At 38.3% G+C, this 19,446-nt stretch overlaps 1 protein-coding gene across 1 annotated transcript in view; it reads right to left on the bottom strand.

Annotated features, from left to right (window-relative positions):
• Positions 1 to 2,619: 2,619 nt before the first annotated feature.
• The window catches only part of CDNF (cerebral dopamine neurotrophic factor), a 17,547-nt gene continuing 720 nt past the window's right edge, over positions 2,620 to 19,446 (bottom strand). Inside the window, exons 2-5 of the mRNA XM_005878899.2 lie at positions 19,398 to 19,445; positions 8,174 to 8,301; positions 7,002 to 7,143; positions 2,620 to 3,261 (exon numbers count right to left, since the gene is read on the bottom strand). Coding sequence (XP_005878961.1) covers positions 3,083 to 3,261; positions 7,002 to 7,143; positions 8,174 to 8,301; positions 19,398 to 19,445 — 497 coding nt within the window. The 3' untranslated portion in view covers positions 2,620 to 3,082. The remainder of the gene's footprint in view (positions 3,262 to 7,001; positions 7,144 to 8,173; positions 8,302 to 19,397; position 19,446) is intronic.

The raw sequence follows: 19,446 nt of genomic DNA, 5'->3' as shown, positions 1-19,446 counted from the left end.
ACGAAAAAAGAAGAAAAGACATAACTGCCTGTATTTATGAAAGAAGCAAATAGCATGAAAAGGGGTGGGGAGGAGAAAGGCTGCCCCAAAGAGGCTGACTCAGTGCAGAGGCAGTCTTTTCATGCCTTCTGCCTTCTGGAACAGGGTTCTAAGCAGCCAACCTGGCCAGGATTTAAAATGGAACCTACAACTAGGATATGAAGCAAAAAGATAAGAGCTGAGTCCCTGAGAACTTTGTAGAAGTGCCATGTTTACTCTGGACTGGCTACCTCTGGACTACTTTTACATGGAAGAATCAATGCTTGGGATTTTATTGTTGTTTGGCTTTTTGTCATTATGGTTGTATTCAGATCTATTATAAACCTAACTAATTGAGACTGGCAGAAGGAAAAAATAAATCAATCACAGGATCCATTACTCAGGCCCTTGCTACTTAGTATGGTTCCTGGAAGAGCAGCCTGGGCACGACTTGAGGCTTGTTAGTAATGCAGAGGCTCAGGCCTCTCCCAGATCTACTAATTCCAAATCCCCATTTTAACAAGATCCCAGATGATTTGGATACACAGTTTGAGAAGTTTGAGTAGCACTGACTTAGATTAAATGCCCTTTGAGAAACTAGACTAAATAGCATGGATTTGAATGACTTGCTGGGCAGTATTCTTACTGAAAGGGCGAGGGCTATGCCCTCCATCTTGCCCCGTATCCTCCATGTTGGGACAGCAACCATGTGCTCAGGAAGGTACCTTCTTCCTGGAGGCCCAGGCCTCTGCTGGCCACGCCCGGGATTTCTTTAAACTGACCAATGACAATCAAAGGACGTGTGCGCCATAGCCTGTGTAACAAGACCCAATTTGCGCCTGGCCAATCGGCAGGGCCCACGGTCATCTCTCCTCCCCTCACTCCACCCCCCTATTAAAACCCCATTTTTTTCCCACGGTCATCTCTCTCATCTCGCTGTGCGTCGGTGGGGGCTGAGAGCCAGACCCGGGTCTGTAATAATAATAAAAGACTCTCTGCTTTTGCATCGGACTTGGCTGGCTCCCTGATGGTCTATTGGGGATCTTGAAATCTGGGCATAACACTTATTACCTAGATTTATATCCTGAAAAAAAAAGACCCTGAGAAATATGACCTGATTTTGAGATCAGATGTCAAAACATACTTTTTCAAATAACAACTTTAGTTTCAAAATGCACTAAAGAAAAACAAACGTAAGTGTTAGGACTATAGGACAATATAATCCTTAACAGCCATTTGTAAACTTCCCACCACAGGAAAACAAAGACCAGGAAAAACTTGCTGGGCATCAGGAATCAGACCATATAAGGAATTAAAACTGTCCTAAAGACTCTTGATCACACATCTGCATTCCATCCACGTTCTCCACCCACCAAGTCAGCCTCCAGACTACTGAGGACAAGAGCCTCCTGCCTATGACTATATATAAGGATGAACCTCCGTCATGGACCCAGTGCCCCTTGGCTTGGTGCTGTGCAGCCCTTCCCTTTGGGTATCCCATCCCCCATCACTTTCCCTAAATAAATTCAATTTTTCTTAAATCACTATCTGAGATGGCTATTTAGCCTGCCCACATACCACCATGTTAACCTTTCAGTAAGTTTATAAAAAGTAAAAACAAACAAACAAAACCTCAATTTGGGCATTTTAAAGATATAATTCATAATTAAGTAGGGTGCTTTACACATAATGATAAAGCTTTCAGAATCTAAAAACAATAACCCTTTTGGCCACTTATTACACCAAAGCCTTCTTATTCTTATTTTTAAGTTACTAACGACTAATTTTCTGATAAGTTTGATTATATCCCAACTGCTCAACTGAAATTTTGTTTACCTGTGCAGCATTTAAAAGTGAAAATAATATTTCCAATATATAATTTCGTCAGGAAAATTTCTCCTCCACTCCCCAAAAGGACTCCCAGTCAGTAATTGCAATTCTTTAAACACACAAGAAGTTTTGAATCATTTAATTTTAGTTAATTTTCAAATGGTTTTTCTACAGCAGTCCTTTAGATATAATTTACATACAACAAAATACCCAGACCTTCATTTTACTACCAGATGAGTTTAACAATGATATTCACCCATGTAACCACCATCAAAGCAGAGGGGGTCCCATCACCCCAGAAAGTTCCCTTGAGTTGCTCTGCAGTCATTCCCCACCTCCACCTGCCACACAGAGGCAGCCACTTCTACAGCAGATCTCCTTCTTATGTGACCAGAAAATGGACACAAAAAATGATTTTTGCAGTTTAGAGCTGATAAAATAGCACTGAGAATCATAAAGCTCCATGTTGCCTGCATGTGCCCTTAATATGTTTTAATCCTCTTTCAAAAGCTTATCTACTGTGTGATAGAAAGGCATGCAAAAGACCTTGAGTTTTGTTCACTTGTGTTGATACAATTTGCTAAAACATTGGCTACACTTCAGTAGATTCTTGATCTATTCCTTTAAGTAGGTTTAAACAGGTTTTAAATAGGTTTTCTTCTTATGGGAGACACTGATTTCAAGTAGTGCCTCCTGCCCTCTAATTTCTGATATCAAAGAGAACTAGAAAGCAGAATGATTTGCAGTTGAAATACAATTTACTTTTTTAAAAAAAAAACTTTTTATTATGCCAGGTTATTATTTTGAGTTGAAGTGTAGAGTTAATAAGCTAAACATTGTTCCTTCTGTCCTAATCCAATCCATTCAATTAAATATTTGTTCACAGAGAGGCCTGTGAGCATTATCCTCCTTCTTAGAATCAATTTACTACATCAATTTTTCAATAGTTCGCTTTTCCCAGTTTTAGGGGGTAGCCAATAATCATTTGCATAGTCCTTACCAGAAAATTATGAGAAAGGCACTTTTAGATTTTGGTACACTGAAAATGTAAGATACCACCAATATTAACAGTTTTACTTACAAACCCAAGCAACCAGTCCTGAAGTGTCATATCAAAACAAAATGTATGCGACCATGCACAGTGCAATTCCCGGTTACTTTTAACCAACTCATCCATATCCTAGAGACTCATTTTGTCTCTAATTACAACCAATGGTGCCCCAGCATTTGAGGGTCAGAGCTCTGTCCTGGGGTGCATCGCTGCATACTTCGGTGCCAGCTCCTTGATCAGATTTACGTAGTCAGCTTTCTCCGCGCAGGCCCTGCATTCTTCTCCCCAGCTGTACAGGATCTGTTTCAGCTCTGCCACTCGCATCTTCCACAGGTCCACTGATGCTAAGTCTAATTTCTTTTCTAAATGACAAAAAGGAAAAACACAAATTTTTAAAAAAAACAACTCTGAAACGTTTAGAAAAGCAAACGGTGTTACTCAATCTGGGTGCTGGCAACCTTATGATCCAAAGTGGAGAACAATTCCAATCTCTATGGAAATCAAGAACCTAAGGAAAGTGTATATAGATAGAGCTATTGGGATAAGTTGTTCTATCAGACTTTCTCTTCATGGAATTATACTTGCTTCAAAACGGGGGCTTCAAAAGTGTAGCTTTGCAATACCTGCTACTGCCCCATGCCTTCTCAAGATCAACAATCCTAAAATAACAGCAGCACATTCTAATTGCCACTCCTAAGGTAAAAGAAGGAAACCAATAAAAAGGGATGCCTTGGGACAAACTGTGTGTGTCCAGCTGAAATCCATAGGTCATAAATAACTAGAAAGTTATGGCTCACTTTCTATGTAAAGACTAGTGGCCTGGTGCACGGAATTCGTGCAGGGGGGCGGGGGTTGGGAGGTTCCCTCAGCTCAGCCTGCACCCTCTCCAATCAGGGACCCCTTGGAGGATGACTGACCACAATCTGGGATCACTGGCTCCTAACCGCTCACCTGCCTGCCTGCCTGCCTGGCTGATCGCCCCCAACTGCCTCTGCCTGCCTGATCGCCCCCAACTGCCCTCCCCTGCCAGCCTGATCTCACCCCCACTGGCCCTCTCCTGCTGGCCTGATTGCCCCTAACTGCTTCTGCCTGACTCATCACCCCCAATTGCCCTCCCCTGCTATCCTGATCACCCCTAACTGCCTCTGCCTTGGCCCCCACCACCATGGCTTTGTCTGGAAGGAAGTTGGATGTCTGCAAGATGGTCAGTTGACCCGGTCTAATTAGCATATTACCCTTTTATTAGAATAGATAGATTATATAGGCTAGGATTGCTTAAATGGGGGAGAAAAGCCTTTTTCAGCAGGAGGAGATGCTCTTCACAGACAAAAACATATAATCCCTATATCTGGACTGATAGAGAGCCATATGCACTATACTGCCAAAGCGGTCATTAAAATATTGAACCACTTTCTTACACCTTATACCAAACAGCTGTTGCCCTTAAAACCCCTCCTGAGCTCCCACCTTAGGTTCTGCTTTCGCAGTTCACCCAGATTAGGCTCTGATTGGTCGGTTTCTATGCCAGTCAGCATCAAAATCTCCGCCTCCTAGGCAGTCATTGGCTCCTGGCACTTCACCCAGATTTGATTCTGATTGGTCAGTTTCTATGCCAGTTTCTATGCCCGTCAGCATCTCTGGGCCTATCTCTGGGCCTGATAAAAGAGGCGGGGCTGATCAGCAGCCTCACCCCCCACCCAGAGTCCCGGAGAAAAACAAAGGCACAGCTGCTGGTGAAGCCCGGAGAGAGAGGCAAGGGCTGATCAATAGCTGCCACAGAGGCTGTGGATCAGACCCTGCCTCTCTCTCTGCAGGCCTCTCTCTGGGCCTGATCCGCAGCCCCCTTGGCAGTCAGTGCTGGGTCGCTGCACCACACCGGCTGCAGACACTGACTTCTAGTGTTCGGTTGAGCCTTGGTCGTTGCGATGTTATGGACCCTGGCTCTTTATATATATATATAGATATGTCTTCAGTAAAACAAGCATACATTTACAAAGCACTATCAAGTCTTTAAATACAAATATAAAGAAATCCAAACACATGAATATATTTAGGAGCATTTTTATTGATCCTTATTTGTTTTTGCTTAACCTCGCCTGATCCCCGACCCCTACTGGAATTACTAATTTATCACAGCATTCACTTACAGTCCTTTGGAGGATACCCACTTCTCTAATGCTGGTGCTTCAGTGCCAGCCAATCTGGCTTCTAACATTCTTGCCAATAACATTTGTCACCAACATCTAACTCCTTTAGCAAGACTACCATTTCCCTGTTTACAGATTGTCTGCAGAGAATGTTAAGACTCAACTACTTCTCTATTGTCAAGCCCCAAAACAGAAAAATAAATTAAGCTTATCTATAATATACTTATGATTATAATTTCCCTAACAGAAAGGAGTAATTTTCCTTAAATTTATACAATGTTTTAAGTCAATTATATCTCAATAAACCTGGAAAAATAATAAAAGTTGGATTTTAAAGCCTTGTTTATTTGGAGGGTCAGATACAGATGAAAGGGTCAGCCACCCTTAAATTTTTATAGTGATCCCCATCTTTTTAAGATACAGAACAAGCAAAAATATTTTTTCAGGTAAAAAACCAAATGACACCTTCCTAATTGAAAACATATCCAACTCTACACTTACCTTGATCATAATTTCATGGATGACTTGAAGAATGCCTTTATAAGTAGAAGCATTTATAGCCCAAATTATTAATATCCCACAGCTCAAAGGCCCCTGTTCAATCTCAATTTTCTTGCCAACAATAAGTAGGGAACAAAAAATAAGAACTAGTGGTCTATTCAAGATAAATGGTTGAAGGAGAAATATACTTTCTTTCAAGTGTCAGTAGTTTCCTTGAGCTTTTCTAAAGAACTTGGAATCTGGTATTAATTTTAAAAATGGGAAACCACTATGACACCCCAAAACTACAAGAAAAAGGTTGATACTCATTTCTTAATAATATATTATTAATTTTTCTATTATTCAAGGAACCCAGTAACATCTCTGGCACATAATAGAAGATATTCAAAATAAAGTTGTTGAATTAAAGAATCAGCATAAGTTTGTCCCTTTCAAGACTACTGTTTATATGGACTCAGTGATTCCTGCCTCTACTTCATTACTTGAAAGCCAATAAAAAAAGATGCCTGTCCCATAATCACTATCCTGGAAATTAGGGCCTGCCTTGGCAAATTGAGAGACCTGGGATTTTTGGTACCTTCCAACCTTAAACCTATTTAAAGCCAGCTATGTAGTTATGGTCCATAGGCATATTACACAGCTATGTTAGAAAATAATTCAGAGCTGGGTGTTAATTAGGTAGTTTACAATACTACACTGGTATGTAACATAAAACAATGACTTGAACAAAAGAAATGGGTCTCTACTGGTGGAATTTCAGGTATTAAGGCTAGGCTAAGGGAGGAATCCCCCCAGCATTTATCATACCTACTCAATCTACCCAATAAGGCTGGCCCAGATAGAAAGTTTCAGTATAAGAATAGATTTATCTATGTGAACTGTAGAAGGCCAATGATAATAATTTAAATAAGACATCTTTCTTTCCTCACTGTTTATTTTAGGCACCCTCAATAAGGACATTTCATCGGCAAAACCTGATTTGAAGTGAATAACCTATTTCCCAAAATTTAAAGCTGGCAGAATAATAGGCAAATCTAAGGGAAACAGTACACACACATTTAAAACTTCAAAGTCTTTACATCACCTTTGAATATTTAAATAGATGCAGCTTTCCTTAATAGGTTGCCAAGAGCTAAATTACCATGAGTAGTTATTCCCTCAATATTTTGAATTTTTCCTTGACATACACAGTTGACACTGCCTTGGTGATATAAGAGCTTAAACTTTCCTATTTGGGATGACAGTTTTACCTACACTGATTATGCCAGTATTTATTTCTCTTACTCCCCAAAAAAGATCAAGAGACATTAAGTATCATTCAGCAGCCTAACAACATAATGACAAATGAAGAATTTCTTTCCTTCTAACACTGACTTTTTAGAAAAAATAGCCTGTTTTGAGAATTGGCAATACTTCACACATCCTAGGGGAAAAAAGACTTGACTCCATTATACCATATTTCAGCTCACAGATCTGACTGTCCATCTTCTTGAGCTTCTCACAAATCTTCATTGCAGGCATGTGCACACTCATTGGACGAGTGACTTCACTTAGGATCTTTGTGGCTGCATCTTTTGTTGCTCCTAGATAATAGCACTGATGGAGAATGAAGAGAATTTAGTGGCCCAAAGCAAGTGATACGGTTTTGAAAAGTAAGAAAGAGGTTAACCTAGTTTTCATGGCCCCGCTATTAAATTTCAAGCCCTGCTAAGACACCAGAAAACAAATGACCGCATTGCCATGATCATCCTAATTAGAAGTGCCCGGCAGTTCACATGATGCTCCAAGGCTTGCTGAGTGTTTTCCTTGTGCCAGGCGCTGCTCTCAGGGCTTTACAGGTATTGACTTATTTAATTATCACAACAATCCTGTGAAGTAAGTACTATTATTATCCCCATTTTATACCCAAGCCAACTGAAGGTCACTCAGCTAGCAAGTTGAAGAGATTAATTTTTTTAAGATCTAGCATTTTGGCTCTACAGTCAGTGCACTTTTTCATGTTATACTGCCTTTCAAGCTACCCAACTTAAGCATTTCACATTTAAAAATATAAAACTTAATGGTACAAATAAATGCTGAGAGTTTTAAATGTGTCAGAGGTGAGCTGTCAGCAATGCAACTTTAACTGGAAATTTAAAATGACAATTTTAGGGAAAAGGAATTGCCCTAAGATTGTTTTTAGTGATGTAAACCAGTTTATTTAAAAAGTCATTTGTGTATACCCAGGAAACACTATGCAAACACCATTACAAGGAAATTTCATTGGTTATATATAAATAATAATATAAAATATTTGGAAAGGTTGAACTCATTGTCTCGGTAAGAAATAGAAAGTCTATCCATTCTTAACTCAGGACAGTAAATTCTCAATTAGACACTCAATTGTATAATTTTATTAAGAAAATATGTGCTTAGTTGTCTGTGGTTTATTCCAAAAGCAAAATAAAATCAGATGTATTCTAGATGAAAATTCATATGACTGCATTTCACTGAATGATCAATTTCTGCTTGCTCTCTACAGTGAACATGCCTGAGGCCAGCATCTAAGCAGGAGGACATTAAGTCCAAGATAAGAAGTGAAAGTATCAGCACTTTCCCTCAAGTACAAGGTGAAAATTTACCATACCAGGCGGTTTTCTTTTCCTTTGACGCCCAAGCAAAAGCTGACCAATTCTTTTTCTATGGTGTCCAGAGAAAAGTTAATTCCTCTGGCTATCAAGGAATTGTAGAATCGGTTCAAGAATTCTTCACATACTAGAAAGAACAAAGAAATTATGTATTTATATACAAAATAAACACTACCACAGCTATGTCCTACTCACCAAATAAAAATGTAAGTATGATTTAATGCATTGTGACAATGAATTAACATTTTAGGAAGAATGATTTGGGCCGGTAGTCATTAGCTTAGGATTGGGCTTTGAGTAATATAAGTTTATAGAATCAATCAATCCATCTTCAGAACCAAGTTCCACCTGAAATTAGAATATTCCTACAAATTTTGGCTGACCCTAAAAGAAAATACAGCTTTTTATAGGATATAATGCTTTGGACATCTTAGTTTTAGGGATGGGGGTTACATTCAATATTACTTTGTATTAGTTTCAGGTGTACAGCATAGTGGTTAGATAATCATATACTTTAGCAGTGGTCGCCCTGGAATCATACATAGTTATTACAATATTATTAACTAGATTTCCTATGCTGTGTTTTATATCCCCATGACTAATTTTAACCACCAACTTGCACTTCTTAATCCCTTCACTTTTTCACCCAGAGTCTCAACCCTCTCCCCTCTGGAAGCCACTAGTCTGTTCTCTGTATCTATGAGTCTGTTGCTATTTTGTTTGTTCATTTATTTTCTCTTTAAATTCAACATATAAGTGAAATCATATGGTATTTGTCTTTTTCTAACTTATTTCATTTAGCATAATTCCCTCTAAATCCATCCATGCTATTGCAAATAGGAAGATATCATCCATTTTTATGGCCAAGTATTATCCCATTTTATATATGTACCACCACTTTTTTATTCACTCATCTATTGAAGGGCACTTGGGTTGGTTCCATATCTTGGCTATTATAAATAATGCTGCAATAAACATAAGGGGGCATATATTCTTTCAAATTAGTGTTTTGGATTTCTTTGGATATATACTTAGAAGTGGAATCACTGGATCCATTTTTAATCTTTTGAGGAAACTCCATACTGTTTTCCATAGTGGCTGTACAAATCTGCATTCTCACCAACAGTGCATAAGGGTTACCTTTTCTCCATATCCTCACCAACACTTATTGTTTGTTGATTTATTGATGACAGCCATTCTGACAGGTGTAAGGTGATATCTCATTGTGGGATATTTCACATTTCTCTGATTAGTAATGTTGAGCATCTTTGCACATGTCTATTAGCCATCTCTATGTTCTCTTTGGAAAAGTGTCTCTACAGGTCCTCTGCCCATTTTTTGATTGGGTTGTTTGCTTTTCTGGTGTTGAGTTGTATGAGTTCTTTCTGAATATTGAATATTAACCCCTTTGCAGATGTATAATTGGTAAATTTGTTCTCCCTTTCGGTAGGTTGTCTTTTCCTTTTGTTGATGGTTTCTTTGACTGTGCAAAACTTTTTAGTTTGATGTAGTTCCATTTGCTTATTTTTTCTTTTGTTTCCCTTGCCTGAGGATATATAAAAAAATATTGCTAAGAGAGATGTCAGAGATTTTACTGCCTATGTTTTCTTCTAGGAGTTTTATGCTTTTGAGTTTTTACATTTAAGTCTTTAACCCGTTTTTACTTTACTCTTGTATATGGTGTAAGAAGGTGATCTAGTTTCATTTATTTGCACATATCTGTCCAATTTTCCCAATACCACTATTGAAGAAACAGGTTTTATCCCATTGTATGTTCTTGACTCCTTTGTCAAATAGTAGTTGATCGAACAGGCATGGATTTATTTCTGGGCTCTCTTTTCTGTTCCATTGATCTGTATGTCTGTTTTTTGCCAGTACCATGCTGCTTTGACTACTGTAACCTTGTAGTATAGTTTGATATCAGGTAGTGTGATTCCTCCCACTTTGTTCTTCTTTCTCAAGATTTCTGTAGTTATTTGGGGACTTTGTGGCTCCATATAAATTTTTGGACTATTTGTTCTAGTTCTGTAAAATATGTCATTGGTATTTTGATAGGAATTGCGTTGAACCTATAGATTGCTTTAGGTAGCATGGACATTTAACAATATTAATTCTTCCTGTCCATGAGCACTGTGTCTGCTTCCATTTATTTGTATCCTCTTCAATTCCTTTCCTCGATGTCTTATAATTCTCCAAGTATAGGTTTTTTACTTTCTTGGATAAATTTATTTCTAGATATTTTATTTCTTTTGATGAAATTGTAAATGGGATTTTCTTTGTCTCCCTTTCTGATAATTCATTATTGGCAAATAAAAATGCAACTGATTTCTAAATATTTATTTTTGTATCTGCTACTTTACTGAATTCATTTATCAGTTTTAGTAGTTTTTTGGTGGAATCTTTAGGGCTCTCTAAAGACAGTATCATGTCATCTGTAAATAATGACAGTTTTACTTCTTTCTTTCCAATTTGAATGCCTTTTATTTCTTCTTCTTGTGTGATTGCTCTGACAAGGACTTCCAGTACTATGTTGAAAAAGAATGGTGAAAGTGGACATCCCTGCCTTGTTCCTGATCACAGGAGAAATGCTTTTAGTTTTTACCCATTGAATATGATGTTAGCTGTGGATTTGTCATTTATGTTTGTCATAATGTCATTTATGTTAATATATGTTCCCTCTATTCCCACTTTGCTGAAAGTTGGTTGTTTTTATCATAAATGGGTACTAGATTTTGTCAAAAGCTTCTTCTGCATCTGTTGATATCATTATAAGATTTTTACCCTTCATTTTATTTATGTTGTGTATCACGTTAATTGATTTGCTGATGTTGTAACAACCCTGCATCCCCAGAATAAATCCCAGTTGATCATGGTGTATGACCTGTAATGTATTGCTAGAATTTTTTGCTAATATTTTTTTGAGGATTTTTACTTCTATGTTCATCAGGAATATTGACCTACAATTTTCTTGCTTTGTAGTGTCTTTATCTGGTTTTAGAATTAAGATAATGTTGGCTTCATAAAATGAATTTGGGAGTTTTCTCTCTACTTGAATTGTTTAGAATAGTTTGAGAAGGGCAAGTGTTACTTCATCTTTGAGTATTTGGTAAAATTCACCTGTGAAGCCATTTGGTCCAGCCTTTCCATTTGTTGGGAGTTTTTGATTACTGCTACAATTTTATTAGTTGTAATCAGTCTGTTCAGACCTTTGTTTTCTTCTTGGTTTAGTTTTGAAATGTTATATGTTTTTAGGAATTTGTCTATTTCTTCCAGATTGTCCGATTTGTTAGTATATAGTTATTCACAATATTTTCTTATAATCCTTTGTATTTCTGTGGTGTCAGTTGTTACTTCCCTACTGTCATTTCTGATTTTATTTATTTGGGTCCTCTCTCTTTTTTTCTTGATGAGTCTGGTTAAGGTTTGTCACTCTTATCTTTTTAAAAAACCAGCTCTTGGTTTCATTGATATTTTGAATTGTGTGGGGTTTTTTAGACCCTATTTTATTTATTTCTGCTCTATCATTATTATTCCTTTCCTTCTACTCACTTTGGGCTTTGTTTGTTGTTCTTTTCTTAGTTCCCTTAAATGCAAGGTTAGATTGTATGAAATTTTTCTTTTTTCTTGAGATAGGCCTGTAATGCTATGAATTTTCCTCTTAGGACTGCTTTCACTGTGTTCTGTAGATTTTAAGTTGTTGGTTCTTATTTTCATTTGTTTCAAGGTATCTTTTTATTTTTCCCTTGATCTCATTGTTAACACACTCATTATTTAGTAACTTATTATTCAGCCTCAATGTCTTTATGTGTTTTTCAGATTTTTTTTCTTGTGATTGATTTCTAGTCTCATACCATTATGGCCAGAGAAAATGCTAGATATAATTTCAATCTTGTTACATTTATTTAGACTTGTTTTGTGTCCTAACATGTAGTCTAGCTTAGAAAATGTTCCATGTGTACTTGAAAAAAATGTATATTCTTCTGCTTTGGGGTGAAATGCTCTGAAGATGTCAATTAAATCCAACTGATCTAGTGTGTCATTTAAGGTGGATGTTTCCTTCTTGATTTTCTATCTAGAAGATCTATCCACTGATGTCAATAGAAGTCTCCTACTATATGACTCTAAGGGACATCTTAGTTTAAGCACAGAAAAAACCTGAATGTGTATCTTGAATAAAGCCCCTTGGTAATCTGCATAAGTCTATATGTTCCATTATTATGAGCCTGAGGTGAAACCCCAATTTGAACAATTATATTTGACTAGAGGCCCAGTGCACAAAATTCATGCACAGGTAGGGTCCCTAGGCCTGGCCGGCGATCAGGGTCGATCGGAGCCTTCCTTCCCCTGGCTGCCAGCTGCTAGCTGTGGGCTGCTGGCCGGGGCCTTCCTTCGTTCCACGCCACCCCCTTGTGGTCAGTGCACATCATAGCGAGCTGTTGAACTCCCAGTCAGTCAAACACTGGAGGGGACAATTTGCATATTAGCCTTTTATTATATAGGACTAGAGACCCCATGCACAAAATTTGTGCAAGGAGCTTGGCCCTCGCAGCCCTGGCTGCCTTGGCCCTCTGCCTTGGCCTCACAGCCTCGGCTTCGTCCAGAAGGTTGTCCTGCTGTCCAGTCTAATTAACATATTAGCCCTTTATTATATAGGATTATAGTATCAAGAGCCAGTGAATAGATGGAGCTCAAAAGAGGCACAGGCAACAACACCCATAGCCAACATGTGTTGGACATTTACGGTGCTGGCATCATTCTAAGCACTTTACATATACTAATTCATTTAAGTCCCAGAACAAAGCTATGATGTAGATACATTACTATCCTCATTTTACAGATTAAAAAAAACTGAGTCAAAGAGAGGCCAATTAACTTGCCCAATTAGTGGTAGAGAAGGAATTAGACCCCAGGTGGTGTGACTCGGCCCACAATTATCCATTGGGTTACCCTATAATAGGAGGAGGATGCTTTCCCATGTTACTTTCTAAAATGGGGCATGCAAGTCATGAAGGAAACAGAGGCAAGAAGCCTATGCTGGAAATCAATAGCTCTAATATTAGAAAGAGACTTCCATGGAAATATAGCAAGGAAAATTAGAGAGGATATAGACCCTTGGTTCTCTCCATCCTTCCTCTTAATTCATGGTATTAATTAAAATTGGGTAATATGCTCTGTCCCCCAGGCCCCAATTATCATGTATTCTCTATCTGTCTATAAATGAGGCAAGATCTATAAATCACTCTAATGCACAAACTAGACACTTAAAGTCATTTAAACTATGTTCATTTGATACATTAATTTACTCAATGAATAAATATTTACTGAGCACTTACTATGTGTGAAGCACTGTAGGATAATTACTAAATGATGCACTTCAGAAAGGAGGAGACAAAAACTCAGAACTCCACTTACACATATTTTGGATCTTCTCAATCTGTTCTCATAACTCTTAATCTTTCTTATTTTCCATTCTTCCGTTGCTGTGTGCTGCATTATGTAGAATTCTTATGACAGGCAACAACACCCATAGCCAACTTCTAGTTCTTTGGTACTCAGACTGTGGTTCTTGGTTTAATACCATTAGCATCACCTGGGAGTTAGAAATGAAGACTCTCTGGCCTCATCTTAGATCAACTTTAATGTGCATATTAATAACCTAGAGATTTGTTAAAGTTTGGATTCTAATGTATAGGTCTGGAATAGGACCCAAGATTCTGCATTTCCAACCAGCTACTAAGAGATGCCAGCACTGCTGATATGAAGAACACGCTTTGAGGAATCAAGTTCTATTTAACCTACTCCATTATTAGCTGTCTATATTTTATTATTAAATCCATTAAATTTTTTAAAATTTTTATTTCTAGAAGTTCTCTTTAGTTCTTTTTTCAAATATGCTAGGTCAATTCCTATAGTTTCCTATTTCCTGCAGATATTTTCAAGTTGAGATTATATGATTGTTTTATCATCTGTGTCTGATAATTCTGATCTCTAAATGTTCATGACCATGTTTCTTTTTTTTTGTTCTATGATTCTTGCTCCTGGTGCCTTGTTTCTTTGTGTGCTTGGTTATTTTGTACTGCATGATGCCCATAGTCCTTGGAACATATTTGTGGAGATTATGTGAGACCTAAGATAAAGATGCCTTCTTTCCATAAAGGATTTGTGTTTGTATTTATCAGGCCTAACTGGGACTTCATTAAACTAAGTAAATACTTTGAAGTTTTTTGGAGAATTGATGTGAATTTTGACTGCAAATTCAAGTGAGGGACATCTTGTGGTTAAAATCTCTCAGAGATGTTTTCCTTTTCCTTTTCTTCTACCCTGCTCAACATCAAGGAAAATTTCCTTATGGTCTTTTATGAGTAAGGATGGGTTAGGTTTACTACTTATTCATCCTTACTTTGAGGAAGAAATCCTTTGGAGAACCCAGGTTAATGTGAAAGAGTTCTAGTAGATAGATTTGCCACTTAAAACAAGTCTTCTATATCCCTCACACCAAAGGTCACCTTTACACTGACTGGCCAATGTCCTCAAGGCAAAATGACTGTAAGCTCAATTTATCTCTCAGAATTGCTGCTTTCCTTTCCACTTTGTTCTATTCAGTCTTTCTATCTTGCCAGCTCTTTGGTTCTTTTATGATATTTTTATTTTTTTCACCAGCATTTGTAGTACCACCTAGCCAGAGGATTGCTATAAACTGACTCACATTCTAAATTCTAACCAGCATGATTTTTTTTTATCCTCACCCGAGAATATGCTTATTGATTTTAGAGAGAGGAAGAGAGAGAAAAAATCCAAGAGAGAAACATCAATGATTGTCTTCTATACACAACCTGACTGGGAATTGAACCTGCAAACTTTTGGTGCTCAGGCTCTGATGTCAGCCTCCCTGGTTCCAAATTCTGGCTTTACTACCTACTACCTGTGGGACCTTGGACCTTTAAAGCATTGCTAATTCATCTGTCAATCTAATCGCCATTCTTTTGAAGGTCATCAGTCTTTTTTCTCTGACTGTGGTTAAGATTTTCTTTTCTTTTTTTTTCCAATTCATTTATTATATGACTAGAGGCCTGGTGCATGAAATTCATGCACGGGGGAGGGGGGCGGGGAGAGGCCCTCAGCCCGGCCTGAACCCTCTCCAATCTGGGACACCTCAGGGGATGTCCGACTGCCAGTTTAGGTCCAATCCCGCAGGCCTGATCACCCCTAACTCCTAACTACCCTCCCCCGCTGGCCTGATTGCCCCTAACTGCCTCTGCCTCGTCCCCCGCCACCGTGGCTTTGTCCAGAAGGATGTCCGGAAAATATCTGGTCTAATTAGCATATTACCCTTTTATTAGTATAGATACTAGTCATATAATTTTATTTCTTTGGTTTGGAGCATATTGGACTTCCAAATCTGTGGATTGATGACATTCATGAGTTTGGAAAATTGAGCTATCCTCCTCTTCTTCTGGAAGTCCAGTTAACCTATGTTGGAATTATTTTGTATCCTCATTGTACCTTCATCTTCCTTTCATAAATTTTCTTAAATCTCAATGATTCCTTCTTAATTACTTCAATCTTCTAGATCACTAATTCTTTTCTCAGCTGTGTAATCTACTGTTAACACCATTAATTTCTATTTGTAGAAGGTTGTGTTTTTCTTCCAAATATGGTTGGACTTTTATTAATTGCTTCCTGCCTTTATTTATATCTTCAATCCCTTCCTTTGTTTCTTTAAACATGATATACCTTTTATATTCTACTAGAGGCCCGAAGCACGAAATTCATGCAAGGGGCTCAGCCCTCACAGCCCTGGCTTCATTCAGAAGGTCATTCAGCTGTCCAGTATAATTAGCATATTACGCTTTTATTATTATAGATCCTTAGTAATTCCAATACCTGAAGCCTTTTCTGGTGTGCTTCTTCTGTCTCTTGTCTCAACTGGCTATCACTTATGGTGCTTTTCTTCTCCATGGGTTTGTCATTTTTCTGAATATAAGCTTTATTTCTTGGAACTTCGGCTGTGGGAATTCTTTGAGGACTAGGTAGAAGGTGGATTCCTATAGGTAAGACTGGCATTTGTTGATGTTTGCTTGAAATCCCTTTAAATTAAATGATCAATTTGCAATGTTTTGAACCATCCATATTATATGAATTTGGGCTTCAGCCTATATGTGGATTAGCTTGTGATTATTAATTATCTGGAGATATTTTTGTTTCCCCCGTTAATCCTTAAAAATTCAAGTAATACAATTCCTTTTTAGTTTGAAGATGGTAGTAGAGTTGTTCTTACACACACACACACACACCCTTACCTTTTATAATGAAGGTCTAGTTCTTTGGAGTTCCTAATTAATTAGGGAGGGGAAAGGGGAAGAACCTAGTATTACACTTCTAACTTGGGAGAGTCCTCACTTTGTCTTTTATTCTCTTCAATGTACCCAAAGCCATGAAAACCTAAGTTCAGATTGCTGTGCAGCAAATGCTCTCAAGGCAAAAGTCAACTTCAAGACTCCTTTAACTGGATCCCACTGTGGATTAATGACAACATATATGCATACCTTTGTTCAGAACAATTACTGAACACTAGGAGAACTATACTAGATACTGTGGGGAAAATATAGAAGCACAGACCTGGGGGAAAGTGGGAGACCACTAAAAGATATTAAATAAGGGAGTAACATAGTAACACTGCTGTAGACTAGAGTGGAGGAAGAAAGGTGGCAAGAAGGATGCTGCTGTGGCAGAAGGAAGATAAAAATGGTGAATATCTTTAACAAGGCAATGGAGCTGGGGAAGGAGAAAGGAGACAACCAGAAGGTAGAATAAATGGACATAGTGACTGATGGACATAGGGGATCAGGGAGGAAGAAAAGTCTAGTCTAGTTTACCAGGTAGATACTGTCACCATAAGCATAACAGGTTTTGGAGACTGAGAAGGGAGGAGATGATGACTTTGGTTTGTGACTCTGTTGAGTTTGAGATATAAGATATCTAAGTGGGGATATCCAGTAGTCAATTGGATGCAAGTTCTGGGACTCTCAAAAGGAGTAGGATTAGATATAAATATTTGGGATTAATCAGACCATAGTTAGGTGGATTCCGATTGTATAGAAGAGTGTGTAGAATGAGAGGAGAGGAGGGCCGAAGACAGAACTCCGGAAAATTCTAATACTGAAGACCTGGCTAGAGAATAAGAAAGAAACCATGAACAAGTGGGCACAGAGACAGGAAGCAAAGGCAAGAAAAAAGCATACAGTATCAACACCATCAAGAGAAGGAAGTTTCTGAAAGAGAAAGAAGTCAGTGGTGTCCCATGCCACAGAGAAGTCAAGATAAGAATGAAAGTTTATTCCTTGGGCTTACCTCACCATAAATTGCCTAACACCGTGGTCGGCAAACTGCGGCTTACAAGCCACATGCGGCTCTTTGGCCCCTTGAGTGTGGCTCTTCCACAAAATACCACGTGTGGGCGCGTGTACAGTGCGATTGAAACTTCGTGGCCCATATGCAGAAGTCAGTTTTCAGCCTGGGCGAGTCTATTTTGAAGAAGTACTGTTGATATTTGGCTCTGTTGACTAATGAGTTTGCCGACCACTGACCTAACAAATTAATAACTTAAGTTTCTGGCATGTATTTATTGCTATAACCAGATAACCATACTATTTTATTTGTTGTGGGCTTTTTTAAATTATTAAAATAGTTCCATAAGCAAATCTATAATTATTTCAAAATAACAGGTCACCTGAATTTTAAGAAAAGGCAGAAATCTGAATTTTTAAATATGAAGTCTTCCAATTGAAAAAGTAACCAATTGATTTAAATGTTTTTAAAAACGTTTTGTGAACTTAACATTTCCATAGGTCCAGGCGGCTCATGGACTGATCAGTATTTTACCTTTGCCTTATAGTATGCATATGGCATTTTAATCTTATACCTTGAGGGAGATTAAGTGGTTAATAATACTCATATGCAGTAAGAGAGCCGGATCTACAATCTATTTCTTAACTTTAAAACTAGTACTTCCTTTGCTGTAATTCTGTAACTTCTTTATCTAACAAAGGAAATACACACCCAGGTTAGACATGCAAGTTAATAATCACAATATGCTATAGTAAATTCAGGAAAGATGGCATAAGTTTCACATTTAATTAATCCAGATGCGCTGGCTCTTCTGGAATGTTTTTAGGTAGAAGCTCCAGAAAATACATTCTGATGACTAATCAATTGTTTATGCCTCACAAATTCTGCATTAAATGTGTAGGACAAAATTATAACTTAGCTAAGTAAGTATCTACATAAAGTTTTTAAAAAGTAAACCGTGTAGACATTTTTAACTTCTGGAGAAAAGTTTAATTATTGCAGGGCTAACAGAAAATTTGGCTTCAATTCTGAGGCCTTATTTAGTTGTAATATAGACTATGTGTACCCATTCATTCAACATATACTGTGTATTTACCCATTCATTCAACATATACTGTGTATTTACAATTTCCTGTTACGTAATTATAGATTGCAAGCTAACAGAAGGGTGAGGATATGCATTTAAATTATTTCAATGACTGGATCGTGGAGGTATTGCAGGAGAAATAAACTAGTGTAGCTTTTATCTTGGCCCTCTGAAGGAGGTATTATCACAATGATTTCTGCCAGAACCAGGTAAGTCCACCACAGAGCCAGAGGGCACGTGTTCTGACTTTAAGTCCGCAGCTGAGATTCTATGAACGGAAAAGGAATCGTTCTTCTGTGTTTCTCCTCTAAGAAGTTAATATACTCCTTTGTAAAGCAACTTTTCCCTGTAGTCATAACAAAACAAACGTTATGTCCTCATAGCCCTTAGTTAAGCCACCTCAACTCAATTACAGCCTGTCGTGTTTTATTTTCCACTGGGGAGTTGCAAACTAATTTAAACTTAAAAGACATCGCCTGCGCAAGGAGAGGCAAATGTCGCCGGTTAGGAGCAGCTGACTCAATTCGGCACCTTGGTCGTCAGAATGTAGCCGCACAAAATCGAACCCAGATCCAAGCCCACCAGCCTAGACCACGCAGTCTGTCATAAGGTGCCGGGCCCGGCTCTCACTTTTGCCTGGGCACGGGCGCAGGGGCTCGGAAACGAGACGGGGCCCGCGTTTTCGGAGTGAAAGATTATTTACAGCCACGGCCCAAAGAAGCCAAAGCCAACAACGGGCTGGTGCAGCGCGGTGCCACCGCCATGCAAGCAGGTCTCACACCGCTCACCTTCACAGTCGGCCCCCGGGCGCCCCCCGGGCTCCTGGCCCAGCGCCGG

This window comes from Myotis brandtii, unplaced genomic scaffold (assembly GCF_000412655.1).
Source record: "Myotis brandtii unplaced genomic scaffold, ASM41265v1 scaffold576, whole genome shotgun sequence".
Lineage (NCBI taxonomy): Eukaryota > Metazoa > Chordata > Mammalia > Chiroptera > Vespertilionidae > Myotis > Myotis brandtii.
This window is presented reverse-complemented; position numbering and strand designations above follow the sequence as displayed.